The sequence below is a fragment of the Salmo trutta genome, chromosome 8 (assembly GCF_901001165.1).
Source record: "Salmo trutta chromosome 8, fSalTru1.1, whole genome shotgun sequence".
Taxonomy (NCBI): Eukaryota; Metazoa; Chordata; class Actinopteri; order Salmoniformes; family Salmonidae; genus Salmo; species Salmo trutta.
This window is the reverse complement of record NC_042964.1, coordinates 40,825,385-40,843,373: the sequence shown is the minus strand read 5'-3', so window position 1 is coordinate 40,843,373 and position 17,989 is coordinate 40,825,385. Positions and strand designations below refer to the sequence as shown.

The following is a 17,989-nucleotide window of genomic DNA, read 5'->3' as shown; positions in this document are numbered from 1 at the left end:
TCAGACGCCATTTTACTCCATTTACACAAATGACTCAGAGACACTAGCTGAAACACCAGTGACACAGCTCTGATATCCTACACACACTAAACCTAACCAACCAAACATGGCAAACTTGTGTTAACTTTACAGCAGGTTCCGATAAACCCTAAGCCCTCTATACTAATCCCTTAGACCTTAAGCACCGGGAGCTTCAGCCCACTGAGAGACAGTGAAGTTGGAAACACATTTAAACACTCCAGTTAATTCGAACACCTTTCAGTCAAGGCGATAAAGCTCCGCCGCAAGGCGCCAAAAGATTACTCAGGATCTTTATGAGATTGTCCCCCAGTCCCCGTCCTGGTGCCTATGTGACTGGCTTCCAAATGAAAGCCGGTCGCATTCTAGACAGAGGTAGCTGGATATATTGCAACACCTGGAACCGCTGGCTTGTGGCAATGTTATTTCACATCAACAAAGAGCTCCTCAACAACAGCCATTTACATGCTCAAAAGCCAAGTGCTCATGAATTTCGTTTGATTTAATTATGATATAGCTGAGGTGTGAGTGGAATGCCGACTATATCAGGGGACACAGGGACCCCAGGTGGATGGATCAGTCATTACAGGTCTTCCTGACATTGACAGAAAGCAGAAAGGAGAAGATGGTGTGGCCCCTTTCCAATAACTCTTTAAAGACCCAGTGCAGTTAAAAATGTTTTATATATATTTCCACACCATGAGGTTGGAATAATACTGTGAAATTGTGATTGTAGTGTAAGAGCTGAAATTTCAGCCGGCTTTGGTGTGATGCAGTTTTGGCCTGCCTGGTGACATGTCCAGTTCGTAAATTAGTTAATAGACCAATAAGAACTATAGTTCCAAACCTCTCTGCCAATAACAGCTAGTTTAAATTGTTCCCCTCCCAACTCAGACCACTCCTAGAGAGTCCTAGCAAAATTCTTGTTTGAGAAATTGATCTTTGCTAAGAAGCAATTTTTCATGTTTCTGGTCACAGGTTCAGGAATGGCTGAAAAATCACAACATTTATCTCAAATGAACACAGATGGGAGATTTAGAAAACCATCGTCAATCAATGAACAATATAATAATACTTTAAGTAAAAATATTTATCTTACAATACTAAGCGATTAAACGTGGTTCAGAATTTAAGTGAAACATCACAGCACAGTTGAAAAACATATGGCACACCGAAATCGTAAGAAGGCGGTTTACGGAGATAGGTGGGATGGACTGAGAGTAGCTGAGGGGTGGGGTCACGGAGATAGGTGGGATGGACTGGGGAGTAGCTGAGTGGTGGGGTTAGGGAGATAGCTGGGATGGACTGAGAGTAGCTGAGGGGTGGGTTTAAAAGCTCATCTTCTATAATATGAAAAATGTGTGTAGAAATACAACAAAATAAAAAGCTGTAAAAACAAAGTTTATTTTTGTCCTCTGAAGAGGGGGGATGGTGGATGGGCCCCCCCACAGAAAAAGTATACTTTTTTAAATCTAAGAAAATCAGCTTTTTTTGTTTCTTTTTGAACATTTTTATTGAAAACGATCACAGTATGGTACTTAATTGTTACCCAGAAATTATGTTACATTGAGATAAAAAAGGCTGCATTGGACCTTAAACATGCATCCTTCCTTCCTCTCTTCCTTGAAGTAACCACTGACCACTAACACAATTGGGATGGAGGCAATTTATGAGGGTTTCACCTATCAAGCCATGTCACTTCAGTGAGGGGGCATTTAAAAATGATTCAAACAGCCATATCAAGGGATAGAGAGACTGACCTCATCCTCTGCCTCCTAACTGACCCCACGGCCGAATAGCGTTGACAGCGTAAACCTTCTCATCTAACAGCCCAGACCGCTGGAAGCAAAGGCAGCATTAGCATACCAATAAACCCTGAGTAACCAAGCTGCTTCTGAAAATATGAATGTCCTTACTAAGGTACAGACTACAGTAGAATAGCTATTTTGACACCTACAAGTAGATAAACTGAAATTTTTCCAGTGTAGAAAAATATCTACTTAAACACCATATGAAAAGATTCACCAGGGACTAATACAGTATTTATTTTCTGCACCACCAAGGATAGTCAAACTATAGTCTTCACATTTACAGTAGAGAATTGTCTGCTAACTGACAGATTGGTACTGGATTGAGAAACACTGCTCTTATATATTGCAAATGGCTTTGATATAACTTATACCTTCAGTCAATAGTCCAGAATGGGCCACAAGCCGAGAAGAGTTAACTCACCTCTCATAGCACAGCAGCGTCCCCAAGAGGACAGAGGGACTGGAGCTGGGAGTGTGAGTGTCTGTCTGCCTGTTTGAATGTGACAACACCCTGCCCACAATATCACCCTGATGTGATAGTGATCTGATAGCCAGTCAGCACAGACATGCTCCTAGTACCCCCATGTGAAATACTGCAGCCATTTCTCAGCTCTGCAATATCCTGCTGTCTGCAACACACACACAAATCAGACCATCTAACACCCTCAGAGAAACTCAGAAAAATATTACCTCATAATCTGCACCTCAACAATGGGCCAGTTTCAGTCAGTGTTAAAAAACCTCTCAAACAAACTCATGTTGCTAACATTTTTATGTCAGACTCGTGGAAAGCTGGTCATCAGTCAGCCAACTAGTCACTAGGGACATAACAACCCACAGTTTCACACATAAAGACTGAGTCATCACCAGTGTCCATATAGATTAGATTTTATTTAGAAGCAAAGATGTGCTGGTGAACGCACAGAAAGGAAATCACACTAATTTACAGAAGGTCACGGGTCAGTAGTTGAAGGTCAGGTCGGGTCACAGCAGGGTCACTGAGCCTTTGGGGGCACCCACTCGTGGATCTTCTTGCGGGTGGTGGAGTAGGGCACGTACGCCTGGGCCGAACCACTCACGTTGAACTGGTGGACCTCCGCCAGGAACTTCTTGGGTGTAGGGGGGTGTGTGGTGGGGGGGTTGTCTGTCATACAGTGCAGCCAGCGATGCCTGAGGAGATTTAAGATTGAGAGTTAGAATCAGGTACTCATTTCATCAATAGGCTAGTTCATCAATCGAAGGTTCGTAGACAGTAAAAACACCAGTACATCAACTCAATGAGTTCCACCCAGATCTGTTACAATTCCATATTCAGAACTTTAGGCCAGCAATTTTACTATAAAGGCCAGTATCTCCAACATGGCAATGGCCCAGTCACTGCAATAGAGGCAACTCTACCTGTGTCAAACCAAGTCAGATGTATTTACCATTCAGCGGGCACCATGCTGCCATCCACCTCCCACATGGTGTTCTTTCCATTCATCTCTGTCGTGTAGATCACCCAGCGGTGACGACCTGACAAGGAGAGGTGTTACTCTGAGTACACTACAGGTCTTTGAACAGCCCTCTCTACCACACTTTTCTACTACTTGATTTCCCCCACAGGCTGACCAATCAACTCCATTTGTAAAATATAACATTTGCTGACTACATTCAGAGATATGATTGTCACTGCAGTACATAGCCTAAGGCCATTACTGGTAATGTGAGCTGAGGTTTAGTTCTGTTCAACCTTACCAAAAAAGTAGCGTGTGTCCTCAAAGTACTTGTTTCCATACTTGTCCACGCCAATCAGCGCTCCCGTTTTCACATCATTTGCCCTGTAACAAAAACAGTCACCACAAGTTAGATAACTAGCTGGCTAGTCCATTAGCACTATGTCTAAATTGTCAGACATTTTACATTACATTTACATTTTAGTCATTTAGCAGACGCTCTAATCCAGAGCGACTTACAGTAGTGAATATATACATTTCATTTCATGCATATTTTTGTTTGTATTGGCCCCCCATGGGAATCAAACCCACAACCCTGGCGTTGCACACACCATGCTCTACCAACTGAGCCACAGGGAAGACCAGATACAGGTCAGAGATCACACAATCAAGTAGCCTTAAAACAGCTTTTAAACAGAGCAGTGAGTCCGTTTATTTACCCAGCTACAGTAGTTAACTAGGTAGATCGTTAGTGCTAGCAGGTTGCCTGCCGACCGGGGACACACTTATTTATCTCGAGTAAATGCATTGAAAGTAACGACAACCACCTCTATAGATTACAAAGCACATTATATCGCTCTTATACTGACCTGAATAACTGAACAAATAAGCCTTTTACACCACCGTGACCTCCTAACTGTCCCAAAGCCCTTCGAACGACATGTATATACTCCGCCATTTTTAGACGGGACTGATTTGGGTAACGGACACTGTGGTACTTTCGGGCTGAAACGCTTCCCGGTCCACAATAGTTCCGCCCATTGTTTCTCGTCTAACAGTAGTCTATGAACAGCATTTCAAGCAGTTTCACGCACTGTTTCTCTTCTCTTCTGTTCTGTGATGACAGAGTAAAGTAAACCGTAGTAAGAAAATGCAACCACCTAACTGTGCATTTTGAAGTGTCTCAATATTAGAAACAATTTGATGACAAGCCGGGTAGCCTATTGTAAATATATATATATATATATATATATATATATATATATATATATAATGTAACCATGCTAACAGTCTTGTCTCAAGTGTCTCTTACTTGGGAGCAAAATGTGATGACTATTATAGAAAAATTATATTCTATTATAGAAAACCCTCTCTAGCTTTAAGCACCAGCTGTCAGAGCAGCTCACAGATCACTGCACCTGTACATAGCTCATCTGTAAATAGCCCATCCAATCTACCTCATCCCCATGCTGTATTTATTTATTTATCTTGCTCTCTTGCACCCCAGTATCTCTACTTGCACATTCATCTTCTGCCCATCCTACCATTCCAGTGTTTAATTGCTATATTGTAATTCCTTCGCCACAATGGCCTATTTATTGCCTTACCTCTCTCATCCTACCTCATTTGCACATGCTGTATATAGATTTTTGTACTGTATTATTGATTGTATGTTTGTTTATTCCATGTGTAACTCTGTGTTGTTGTATGTGTCGAACTGCTTTGCTTTATCTTGGCCAGGTCACAGTTGCAAATGAGAACTTGTTCTCAACTTGCCTACCTGGTTAAATAAAGGTGAAATAAATCAAATATGCAGAATTATCTTATTCAGAGGAAGAAAAGAGCTGAGTAAACCCACAGAGAGTGAACGTTGGAGTTGGGGGTAAATATGAGTCATATTTTGAAATACTCTTATCTCCCTCAACACAGTACTTTGATCACTGAGCTCAAAGCAGAAATAAGACAGCCGAGGAAGACATCTTTATCAGTGTCAAACTTAAACACACACACACTCGCGCCTCAAACACACACACATGCACACATGCAAAAATCCACACCCACAAAGAAATGCCTGCACCCACACATCAATCAGCACTATGCAATAAAATAACTCAGTGACAGTAATCTGAGGCTGAAAGATTTATTAACTCCCTCATCCCTTGATGTCTCAAAGCATGAAATTAGGTCAAGATGCAAAGTCACTTTCAGAGGTTTTATTAAAAAGTGTTGCCTGACAGTTCTGCAGAAATATTATTTACAGACGAGACACTATGGCTCTCTAGTGATTGTGTTTTAGAATGGAGGGACATTTAGTTACTATAAAATATTATCTGTTTTGAGTTATCCCTAATGCTTCTCTGTGTTATAAACTTCATTTCCCATAAGGCCACCTGCCACAATGGTGTAGTAGTGCAACCTGATTAGTACATTTGAAGTACTAAATGTAAACTCTAAACGCTTTTCAATTTAAATACATAATGGATATTTACACTGTTAAATGTCAGATGGGCCGGCCAAAGTAGTCACTGTGATAATAGAATATCCTAATTCAAATGAATAATCAATGAAACAAACAACGTTTTCTGTATCTATATTATTACAAGATAATTGAGCATATTTAAGGCACTGTCTGGATGTTGCTTTATTGCTAGTGAGCGTTTCCTAAGGGATACATTTCATTCTCCATTCCATGTCTAGCTCAAAAGACAAACATTATTTTGTAATCAGTCCACTTTAAATTATTCAATAAAAAAATGATACAAATGAGGCCTGGATTAAAAGATTCATCCTAATGAATCCAACAAGTCTGTTGTGCCAGTTTGAAAGCAACTAGTGAGGCATTGTTACAGCACGTGCTTTTACAACCATCATGGCATACAATAATAAAGAAAGCTACTTCTTATTACAAAAGTGACAAAGATAGTATCTGTTATCAAATAAATCATATTTCTAAAATCACAAAATTATGGACAGTGAGAAATGTACAGTTCTATATTAATATTAGCTCTCGACTTCTACAAAAAAAAGTACATTTTACTCTCCCAATTCTACATATTGCCCAAGCACCGCTTCTGAGTCTAACAAATACTCTTTAAAAATGCATTTGTTCTATAGGTTGTGTAGTAAAATATTGACACTTATGCCATTTCCAGTTTTATCCAGTATACTGCAGTATACATGTGGTAGATGTACTGAGTTAAGCCTAACAGAGAATAACAATATAAAACGACCCCTGTAATTTTGCTATATTTCTAAGGAGCAAAATGCTCGTCTCCTGTGTCTCTGTGGCACCCTGTTTTTCACAGTTGAATCCAACCACCTGCAGTGCACCAGAGAAGCTTCCCTACTCAGAGAGAATGCACTGCTTTCTCACCCTTCTTTGTAACTGGTATCCATCCCATCATGCAAGGTTCCCACTCTAATCACCATTCCAATTTCCAGAATTCATCAATATTTGAGTTTAAACTTTTCTTACAATATGTTACACCCCCCCCCAAATAGCAAAATCCTTGAACTTTTCAAGGATAATGTAAATCAATAGCAATTTAAATTAAATCCGTTTCAATGACTTTCAAGGCTTTCCGTGGACCGTGGGAACCCCTGTATAAGGTAGCAGGCTGTCCACAGACAATATTTCTGTTAACACTTCCACACACACACGCACGCTTCAGGACATGACCTTTGACCCACAGCTGTGACACATAACAGTTCCATCTAAGATCCAGAGCAGATAGATATGCAGCCTATGAGGCTCAACATGCCCATAACCTCAGAACTCCACTGGAAGCATGGTGGTTTGACCGAGGGCAAACTTTCAAAGGATCCCAACATTTACAATGAACGTAATGTAGAGCTGACACAAAGTCCATATTTCCATATTTTCACTAGAAAGACAATGATGTCTGTTCTTCACACCACTGGGACTCTGGGGTCTCCTGGCAGGCAGCCGGACCGGTTCATCAGGGCTCGGGGTAACATGGCTCGGGGTGTGGGGAGTGTTTCCTGAGCAGCTGACCCCTGACATGTGTCTAGAGGTCAAGGATCAAAAGGTATTCGTCCACTGGCTCCAGGGGAAGGATATGAGCTGACTGGTTTAGGTGTTAAAGAATCATGGCTTCCTGGAAAGCCTCTATCCACCTGAGAGAAAATTGAGAAACACAACATGAACTTTATTACATTGGCACCTGGCGAAAAAAACAAACTCATCAATAAACGTTAAATTGATCAAATAACTATATGAATGCTTTCCCCCTCCCACGCTCCGGTTATCTGTTACAGCGTGGTCCCCTCCTGGTTGATTAATACTCTATTGATCTCTAAACCAAAGGGAATTTCCACTACCTCTGTGCAGTGGGGATGTCGTCAGCCTTGAAGATATAGAACAGCGTGTTTTTGTGGTACAGTTTAAACTGCAGCTTCTGGAAAGGGCCACACTTCTCCTCCCGCAGGAAGAAGCCTAGCAGAGGCTGGCTCTCTAGAGCAGCTACGTCCTGGAGAGAGGTACACATGTCACACACCACCACACACACACACACACACACACACACACACACACACACACACACACACACACACACACACACACACACACACACACACACACACCGGCACAAAGCACAAATGTGTGTTTGTGACTAGAGTGGCGTAGGTGTGTTACCTCGCTGGCGGCGTAGGTGTACAGGACTTTGTTCTTGATGACGAACCATAGCCTCTTCCATTGCTTCTTGGTGCCCTTTGACCTCTGTAGGTAGCCACTCATGGAGGAGTTCTCTGTGTTTGCAGACACCTCTTTGAGAGCAGCTGGGATCTTCTTCTGTTTCCTGGAGAAAGAGAATCCCCCAGATCTGCCCGTAGGAGAAAGCGCCCCAGAAGCAACACGGTCACCTAGGAAACACACAAACACAAAGCCCCCTCTGACATACATACTGAATTCACAATAACAAAAAGCACAGGGTTTAAATCATTACTTAACTGTAATTCATTCCGTCTTTAATATTTTAAATAGCTAAATGACTTTAATATTTCATATGTATTCATGTAAAAGACACATACTGTTCTCCTGTAGCTTGACGAAGCAGTGGTCACACACACGAGCTGGCTGGTTCTTCAAGTACTCTAAATAGAACTTATTGGACGAGCATGTCTGACACACCACCTGCAAACACACACAGTGAGTGAGAAAACCACTACACACACACACACACACACACACACACACACACACGCGCGCGTACGCACGCACACACACACACTACGGAGTATAGTAGTGAACCATTGTAAACTAGGGCCCTTGTCCTGTCCTTACCTTCCCGCAGGCTCGGCAGTGGTGGCGTCTCCAGGTGACGGTGAACTCACAGGTACAGACCATACACATTGTGGCCCTCAGGTCTGGGATCCAGATAGGGGCCTTAGAACCCAGCGGGGCCCCACTGTCACACACACCATCAGCCTACACAGAGAGAGGCGGTTATAGCCATTACATGTGGATTGTAGGAAAATTATACTGACTATGGTAACAGTGGGATCAGCGTGTACCCATATTCAGTCAGTCGATTGAGCTGGAACTATACATGCTATAAGCAGGTGCTCACTCACACACACACACACACTGCCTCACCTCCTCCTGATACACACACTGCCTCACCTCCTCCCGATACACACACTGCCTCACCTCCTCCTGATACACACACTGCCTCACCTCCTCCTGATACACACACTGCCTCACCTCCTCCTGATACACACACTGCCTCACCTCCTCCTGATACACACACTGCCTCACCTTCTCCTGATACACACACTGCCTCACCTCCTCCTGATACACACACTGCCTCACCTCCTCCTGATACACACACTGCCTCACCTCCTCCTGATACACCACTGCTCACCTCCTCCTGATACACACACTGCCTCACCTCCTCCTGATACACACACTGCCTCACCTCCTCCTGATACACACACTGCCTCACCTCCTCCTGATACACACACTGCCTCACCTCTCCTGATACACCACACTGCCTCACCTCCTCCTGATACACCACACTGCCTCACCTCCTCCTGATACACACACTGCCTCACCTCCTCCTGATACACACACTGCCTCACCTCCTCCTGATACACACACTGCCTCACCTCCTCCTGATACACACACTGCCTCACCTCCTCCTGATACACACACTGCCTTCACTCCTCCTGATACACACACTGCCTCACCTCCTCCTGATACACACACTGCCTCACCTCCTCCTGATACACCACACTGCACTCACCTCCTTCTGATACACACACTGCCTCACCTCCTCCTGATACACACACTGCCTCACCTCCTCCTGATACACACACTGCCTCACCTCCTCCTGATACACACACTGCCTCACCTCCTCCTGATACACACACTGCCTCACCTCCTCCTGATACACACACTGCCTCACCTCCTCCTGATACACACACTGCCTCACCTCCTCCTGATACACACACTGCCTCACCTCCTCCTGATACACACACTGCCTCACCTCCTCCTGATACACACACTGCCTCACCTCCTCCTGATACACACACTGCCTCACCTCCTCCTGATACACACACTGCCTCACCTCCTCCTGATACACACACTGCCTCACCTCCTCCTGATACACACACTGCCTCACCTCCTCCTGATACACACACTGCCTCACCTCCTCCTGATACACACACTGCCTCACCTCCTCCTGACACACACACTGCCTCACCTCCTCCTGATACACACACTGCCTCACCTCCTCCTGATACACACACTGCCTCACCTCCTCCTGATACACACACTGCCTCACCTCCTCCTGATACACACACTGCCTCACCTCCTCCTGATACACACACTGCCTCACCTCCTCCTGATACACACACTGCCTCACCTCCTCCTGATACACACACTGCCTCACCTCCTCCTGATACACACACTGCCTCACCTCCTCCTGATACACACACTGCCTCACCTCCTCCTGATACACACACTGCCTCACCTCCTCCTGATACACACACTGCCTCACCTCCTCCTGATACACACACTGCTTCACCTCCTCCTGATACACACACTGCCTCACCTCCTCCTGATACACACACTGCTTCACCTCCTCCTGATACACACACTGCCTCACCTCCTCCTGATACACACACTGCTCACCTCCTCCTGATACACACACTGCCTCACCTCCTCCTGATACACACACTGCCTCACCTCCTCCTGATACACACACTGCCTCACCTCCTCCTGATACACACACTGCTTCACCTCCTCCTGATACACACACTGCTTCACCTCCTCCTGATACACACACTGCCTCACCTCCTCCTGATACACACACTGCCTCACCTCCTCCTGATACACACACTGCCTCACCTCCTCCTGATACACACACTGCCTCACCTCCTCCTGATACACACACTGCCTCACCTCCTCCTGATACACACACTGCCTCACCTCCTCCTGATACACACACTGCCTCACCTCCTCCTGATACACACACTGCCTCACCTCCTCCTGACTCCGACTGGAGATGAAGGTGATCTTCTTCCTGGTGTGGTCGTCTATCGCCGTGGCGATGGCCGCCAGCCACTCATCTCTCTCTGTGGCCGAGCTGCCAGGCAGAAGAACAGAAACCTTTGTAACCAATCAAAAGCTATTACAACTTTCCACACAACCAATTAGAAGGGTAAGTCATCAGAATGTCCATAATGTTAGGCGCCACCTTCAGGAGTTCAGGTGTGTCAGTGAGCAGGTACTCACCCTGCAGACAGGATGAAGGAACGCTCCACACTCTCAATGTTCAGTTCATTCTGATACGCCTCTTGACTGGGCTTACTCACCTGAACACAATAAACACATGTTTTCGATGAGACTTTAGAAGAGTATCGTCCAGGGTAAATGTGTGTTCAGTCCTGCCTGTACTCACCTTCATGCCCGCCAGAGAGAGCATGCTGTTGAGTTTATACTGACCAGACTGAACTGGAGTGGTGTACAGAAGAGTGTCATTGAACTAGAGAGACAGATACACACGACACATCAACATACAGATACTTACAGATACAGGAGGTAATGGTCTGGTCTACAGACCGTGTTGAAAGTGAACTAAGCCGGACTCTAAATAAACTGCAGAACTGTAACAGTAACGGGTCAGGTATCACAATGAGACCTCCACTACCCCGGGGGCATCAGTCAGTACTCACCAGGAAGAACATCCGTGGCTGCATGACCTTCCTGGACAGCTTCATCAGAGTGCCCTCCTTAAGAAACACCTGGGGACAAGAAGTGATCACAACAGATGAGATCACAGGTGTGTGTGTGTGTGTGTGTGTGTGTGTGCGTGTCATAGTGCTGGACACTCACCCTGCCCGGCTGAACAATCTCATGCTGTCCGTTCAGACTGTACTGAATGTGCATCAGCTTCTGAAAGTTATCCTGAAAGATAAAGGCAGACAGACCGGGGTCAGAGATAATGCAATGGGACGCCTTTGGCCGAATTCTCATGAGGATGGACGTGGTGTGACTTCTCACCCCTTGTTTCATGATGTCGTTGGCATGGTTGGCCACCTCCTTCACTATGCCCAGAGCAGCTGTAAGGTCAACATGATTAACATGCTGTGAGAGAGTGTCTGTGAGAGTGTCTGTGAGAGAGAAATGGCATCACACCGGACATTGTCACACACAGCCTGATCAACATTGTTCCACTCACCCTGCGTGTCTTTGTAGTCTGACGAGTCCTCAGGAAGGTTCTTCAGATAATCTGTAGAAGAGCAGGAAGTTACATCAGTCCCAGATCAGACTAAATCATGCTACATACAGTATGGTTTACATAACCAGTTTATACATGTGGAAAACTGTGTCTGCTGTTACACTCTGTGTCCTCTAGGTGGCAGAGTGCTGCCGGTGCACTAAATAGTGCAGGCTCCACGGGATGCCGCAGCACCATAGCCACGGGAAGTTGGGGTGACGAGGGTGATACAACACCCCCCGAAAAAATATATACAAATTAATACAAAAGTAGTGCACTGGGCCTCTACTAGTATTAGTGGGCCCATATAGACCTCTGTAGTAAGGACCCATATAGACTGTAGCACGGGCCCATATAGACTGTAGCACGGGCCCATATAGACTGTAGCACGGGCCCATATAGACTGTAGCACGGGTCCATATAGACTGTAGCACGGGCCCATATAGACTGTAGCACGGACCCATATAGACTGTAGCACGGGCCCATATAGACTGTAGCACGGGCCCATATAGACTGTAGCACGGGCCCATATAGACTGTAGCACGGACCCATATAGACTGTAGCACGGGCCCATATAGACTGTAGCACGGGCCCATATAGACTGTAGTACGGGCCCATATAGACTGTAGCACGGGCCCATATAGACTGTAGTACGGGCCCATATAGACTGTAGCACGGACCCATATAGACTGTAGCACGGGCCCATATAGACTGTAGCACGGGCCCATATAGACCTCTGTAGCACGGGCCCATATAGACTGTTGTAGCACGGGCCCATATAGACCTCTGTAGCACGGACCCATATAGACCTCTGTAGCACGGGCCCATATAGACCTCTGTAGCATGAGCCCATATAGACCTCTGTAGCACGGGCCCATATAGACTGTAGCACGGACCCATATAGACCTCTGTAGCACGGGTCCATATAGACCTTTGTAGCATGGGCCCATATAGACTGTAGCACAGACCCATATAGACTGTAACACGGGCCCATATAGACTGTAGCACGGACCCATATAGACCTCTGTAGCATGAGCCCATATAGACCTCTTTAGCACGGGCCCATATAGACTGTAGCACGAACCCATATAGACCTCTGTAGCACGGACCCATATAGACCTCTGTAGCACGGGCCCATATAGACCTCTGTAGCACGGGCCCATATAGACTGTAGCACGGACCCATATAGACCTCTGTAGCACGGGCCCATATAGACCTCTGTAGCACGGGCCCATATAGACTGTAGCACGGGCCCATATAGACCTCTGTAGCACGGGCCCATATAGACCTCTGTAGCACGGGCCCATATAGACCTCTGTAGCACGGGTCCATATAGACCTCTGTAGCACGGGCCCATATAGACTGTAGCACGGACCCATATAGACTGTAGCACGGGCCCATATAGACCTCTGTAGCACGGGCCCATATAGACCTCTGTAGCACAGACCCATATAGACCTCTGTAGCATGAGCCCATATAGACCTCTGTAGCACGGGCCCATATAGACTGTAGCACGGACCCATATAGACCTCTGTAGCACGGGCCCATATAGACCTCTGTAGCACGGACCCATATAGACCTCTGTAGCATGAGCCCATATAGACCTCTGTAGCACGGGCCCATATAGACTGTTGCACGAACCCATATAGACCTCTGTAGCACGGACCCATATAGACCTCTGTAGCACGGGCCCATATAGATTGTAGCACGGACCCATATAGACCTCTGTAGCACGGGCCCATATAGACCTCTGTAGCATGAGCCTATATAGACCTCTGTAGCACGGGCCCATATAGACCTCTGTAGCACGGGCCCATATAGACTGTAGCACGGGCCCATATAGACCTCTGTAGCACGGGCCCATATAGACTGTAGCACGGGCCCATATAGACTGTAGCACGGGCCCATATAGACTGTAGCACGGACCCATATAGACTGTAGCACGGGCCCATATAGACTGTAGCACGGGCCCATATAGACTGTAGTACGGGCCCATATAGACTGTAGCACGGGCCCATATAGACTGTAGTACGGGCCCATATAGACTGTAGCACGGACCCATATAGACTGTAGCACGGGCCCATATAGACTGTAGCACGGGCCCATATAGACCTCTGTAGCACGGGCCCATATAGACTGTTGTAGCACGGGCCCATATAGACCTCTGTAGCACGGACCCATATAGACCTCTGTAGCACGGGCCCATATAGACCTCTGTAGCATGAGCCCATATAGACCTCTGTAGCACGGGCCCATATAGACTGTAGCACGGACCCATATAGACCTCTGTAGCACGGGTCCATATAGACCTTTGTAGCATGGGCCCATATAGACTGTAGCACAGACCCATATAGACTGTAGCAGGGGCCCATATAGACTGTAGCACGGACCCATATAGACCTCTGTAGCATGAGCCCATATAGACCTCTTTAGCACGGGCCCATATAGACTGTAGCACGAACCCATATAGACCTCTGTAGCACGGACCCATATAGACCTCTGTAGCACGGGCCCATATAGACCTCTGTAGCACGGGCCCATATAGACTGTAGCACGGACCCATATAGACCTCTGTAGCACGGGCCCATATAGACCTCTGTAGCACGGGCCCATATAGACTGTAGCACGGGCCCATATAGACCTCTGTAGCACGGGCCCATATAGACCTCTGTAGCACGGGCCCATATAGACCTCTGTAGCATGAGCCTATATAGACCTCTGTAGCACGGGCCCATATAGACTGTAGCACGGACCCATATAGACTGTAGCACGGGCCCATATAGACCTCTGTAGCACGGGCCCATATAGACTGTAGCACGGGCCCATATAGACTGTAGCACGGGCCCATATAGACTGTAGCACGGACCCATATAGACTGTAGCACGGGCCCATATAGACTGTAGCACGGGCCCATATAGACTGTAGTACGGGCCCATATAGACTGTAGCACGGGCCCATATAGACTGTAGTACGGGCCCATATAGACTGTAGCACGGACCCATATAGACTGTAGCACGGGCCCATATAGACTGTAGCACGGGCCCATATAGACCTCTGTAGCACGGGCCCATATAGACTGTTGTAGCACGGGCCCATATAGACCTCTGTAGCACGGACCCATATAGACCTCTGTAGCACGGGCCCATATAGACCTCTGTAGCATGAGCCCATATAGACCTCTGTAGCACGGGCCCATATAGACTGTAGCACGGACCCATATAGACCTCTGTAGCACGGGTCCATATAGACCTTTGTAGCATGGGCCCATATAGACTGTAGCACAGACCCATATAGACTGTAGCACGGGCCCATATAGACTGTAGCACGGACCCATATAGACCTCTGTAGCATGAGCCCATATAGACCTCTTTAGCACGGGCCCATATAGACTGTAGCACGAACCCATATAGACCTCTGTAGCACGGACCCATATAGACCTCTGTAGCACGGGCCCATATAGACCTCTGTAGCACGGGCCCATATAGACTGTAGCACGGACCCATATAGACCTCTGTAGCACGGGCCCATATAGACCTCTGTAGCACGGGCCCATATAGACTGTAGCACGGGCCCATATAGACCTCTGTAGCACGGGCCCATATAGACCTCTGTAGCACGGGCCCATATAGACCTCTGTAGCACGGGTCCATATAGACCTCTGTAGCACGGGCCCATATAGACTGTAGCACGGACCCATATAGACTGTAGCACGGGCCCATATAGACCTCTGTAGCACGGGCCCATATAGACCTCTGTAGCACAGACCCATATAGACCTCTGTAGCATGAGCCCATATAGACCTCTGTAGCACGGGCCCATATAGACTGTAGCACGGACCCATATAGACCTCTGTAGCACGGGCCCATATAGACCTCTGTAGCACGGACCCATATAGACCTCTGTAGCATGAGCCCATATAGACCTCTGTAGCACGGGCCCATATAGACTGTTGCACGAACCCATATAGACCTCTGTAGCACGGACCCATATAGACCTCTGTAGCACGGGCCCATATAGATTGTAGCACGGACCCATATAGACCTCTGTAGCACGGGCCCATATAGACCTCTGTAGCATGAGCCTATATAGACCTCTGTAGCACGGGCCCATATAGACCTCTGTAGCACGGGCCCATATAGACTGTAGCACGGGCCCATATAGACCTCTGTAGCACGGGCCCATATAGACTGTAGCACGGGCCCATATAGACCTCTGTAGCACGGGCCCATATAGACCTCTGTAGCACGGGCCCATATAGACCTCTGTAGCACGGGCCCATATAGACCTCTGTAGCACGGACCCATATAGACCTCTGTAGCACGGGCCCATATAAACTGTAGCACGGGCCCATATAGACTGTAGCACGGGCCCATATAGACTGTAGCACGGGCCCATATAGACTGTAGCACGGATCCATATAGACTGTAGCACGGACCCATATAGACCTCTGTAGCACGGACCCATATAGACTGTAGCACAGGCCCATATAGACTGTAGCACGGGCCCATATAGACCTCTGTAGCACGGACCCATATAGACCTCTGTAGCACGGGCCCATATAGACCTCTGTAGCACGGACCCATATAGACCTCTGTAGCACGGACCCATATAGACCTCTGTAGCATGGGCCCATATAGACCTCTGTAGCACGGACCCATATAGACCTCTGTAGCACGGGCCCATATAGACCTCTGTAGCACGGACCCATATAGACCTCTGTCGCATGGGCCCATATAGACTGTAGCACGGACCCATATAGACCTCTGTAGCACAGACCCATATAGACCTCTGTAGCACGGACCCATATAGACCTCAGTAGCACGGGCCCATATAGACCTCTGTAGCACAGACCCATATAGACCTCTGTAGCATGGACCCATATAGATTGTAGCATGGACCCATATAGACCTCTGTAGCACAGACCCATATAGACCTCTGTAGCACGGGCCCATATAGACCTCTGTAGCATGGGCCCATATAGACCTCTGTAGCATGGACCCATATAGACCTCTGTAGCACGGGCCCATATAGACTGTAGCACGGGCCCATATAGACCTCTGTAGCACGGACCCATATAGACCTCTGTAGCACGGGCCCATATAGACTGTAGCACGGACCCATATAGACCTCTGTAGCACGGGCCCATATAGACCTCTGTAGCACGGACCCATATAGACCTCTGTATAACATGGTAAACAACCTCTTTTTATGCTGTATTAATTTACCATCCTTACAAAACACTCAATGTAAATGTAAATTACTGTATTGTACATAGGCTGGTCATCTAGGTTTGTACCTGTAGACTTTCTATCACCATGAAGGAAAACAATGTACAATACAGTAATTAAGTACATTGAGAAATCAAGTGGTTGGTGATGATGTGATGTGATGATGTGTTGTGATGATGTGGTGATGTGATGAGATGATGTGTTGTGATGATGTGTTGTGATTATGTGATGTGATGATGTGTTGTGATGATGTGGTGATGTGATGTGATGATGTGTTTTGATGATGTGGTGTTGTGATGATGTGATGTGATGATGTGTTTTGATGATGTGTTGTGATGATGTGGTGATGTGGTGATGTGATGATGTGATGATGTGTTGTGATGATGTGATGTGAGGATGTGATGTGAGGATGTGATGATGTGGTGATGTGATGTGAGGATGTGATGATGTGATGTAATGATATGATGATGTGATGATGTGATGTGAGGATGTGATGATGTGATGATGTAATGTGATGATGTGATGATGTGGTGATGTGATGTGATGGTATGATGATGTGATGTGATGATGTGAGGATGTGATGTGATGATGTGATGTGAGGATGTGATGTGATGATGTGATGATGTGTTGTGATGATGTGATGTTGTGGTGATGTGATGATGTGTTGTGATGATGTGATGATGTGTTGTGATGATGTGATGTGAGGATGTGATGATGTGGTGATGTGATGTGAGGATGTGATGATGTGATGT

At 46.6% G+C, this 17,989-nt stretch overlaps 2 protein-coding genes across 2 annotated transcripts in view; both read right to left on the bottom strand.

Moving 5' to 3' along the window:
- Window positions 1–2,698: 2,698 nt before the first annotated feature.
- LOC115198962 (NADH dehydrogenase [ubiquinone] 1 alpha subcomplex subunit 12) lies at window positions 2,699–4,248 on the bottom strand. The gene is made up of 4 exons (XM_029761408.1): window positions 4,135–4,248; window positions 3,567–3,649; window positions 3,257–3,344; window positions 2,699–2,999 (listed from the first exon to the last, which is right to left on the bottom strand). Exons 1-4 carry the CDS (start codon window positions 4,221–4,223, stop codon window positions 2,825–2,827), a joined length of 435 nt encoding a protein of 144 aa, XP_029617268.1. The 5' UTR covers window positions 4,224–4,248; the 3' UTR covers window positions 2,699–2,824.
- A 1,141-nt stretch (window positions 4,249–5,389) lies between these two features.
- Window positions 5,390–17,989, bottom strand: part of LOC115197966 (FYVE, RhoGEF and PH domain-containing protein 6) — a 31,381-nt gene continuing 18,781 nt past the window's right edge. Inside the window, exons 9-20 of the mRNA XM_029759632.1 lie at window positions 11,971–12,021; window positions 11,793–11,851; window positions 11,625–11,696; window positions 11,465–11,533; window positions 11,191–11,274; window positions 11,025–11,104; window positions 10,773–10,875; window positions 8,571–8,714; window positions 8,318–8,420; window positions 7,923–8,149; window positions 7,607–7,755; window positions 5,390–7,402 (exon numbers count right to left, since the gene is read on the bottom strand). Coding sequence (XP_029615492.1) covers window positions 7,366–7,402; window positions 7,607–7,755; window positions 7,923–8,149; window positions 8,318–8,420; window positions 8,571–8,714; window positions 10,773–10,875; window positions 11,025–11,104; window positions 11,191–11,274; window positions 11,465–11,533; window positions 11,625–11,696; window positions 11,793–11,851; window positions 11,971–12,021 — 1,178 coding nt within the window. The 3' untranslated portion in view covers window positions 5,390–7,365. The remainder of the gene's footprint in view (window positions 7,403–7,606; window positions 7,756–7,922; window positions 8,150–8,317; window positions 8,421–8,570; window positions 8,715–10,772; window positions 10,876–11,024; window positions 11,105–11,190; window positions 11,275–11,464; window positions 11,534–11,624; window positions 11,697–11,792; window positions 11,852–11,970; window positions 12,022–17,989) is intronic.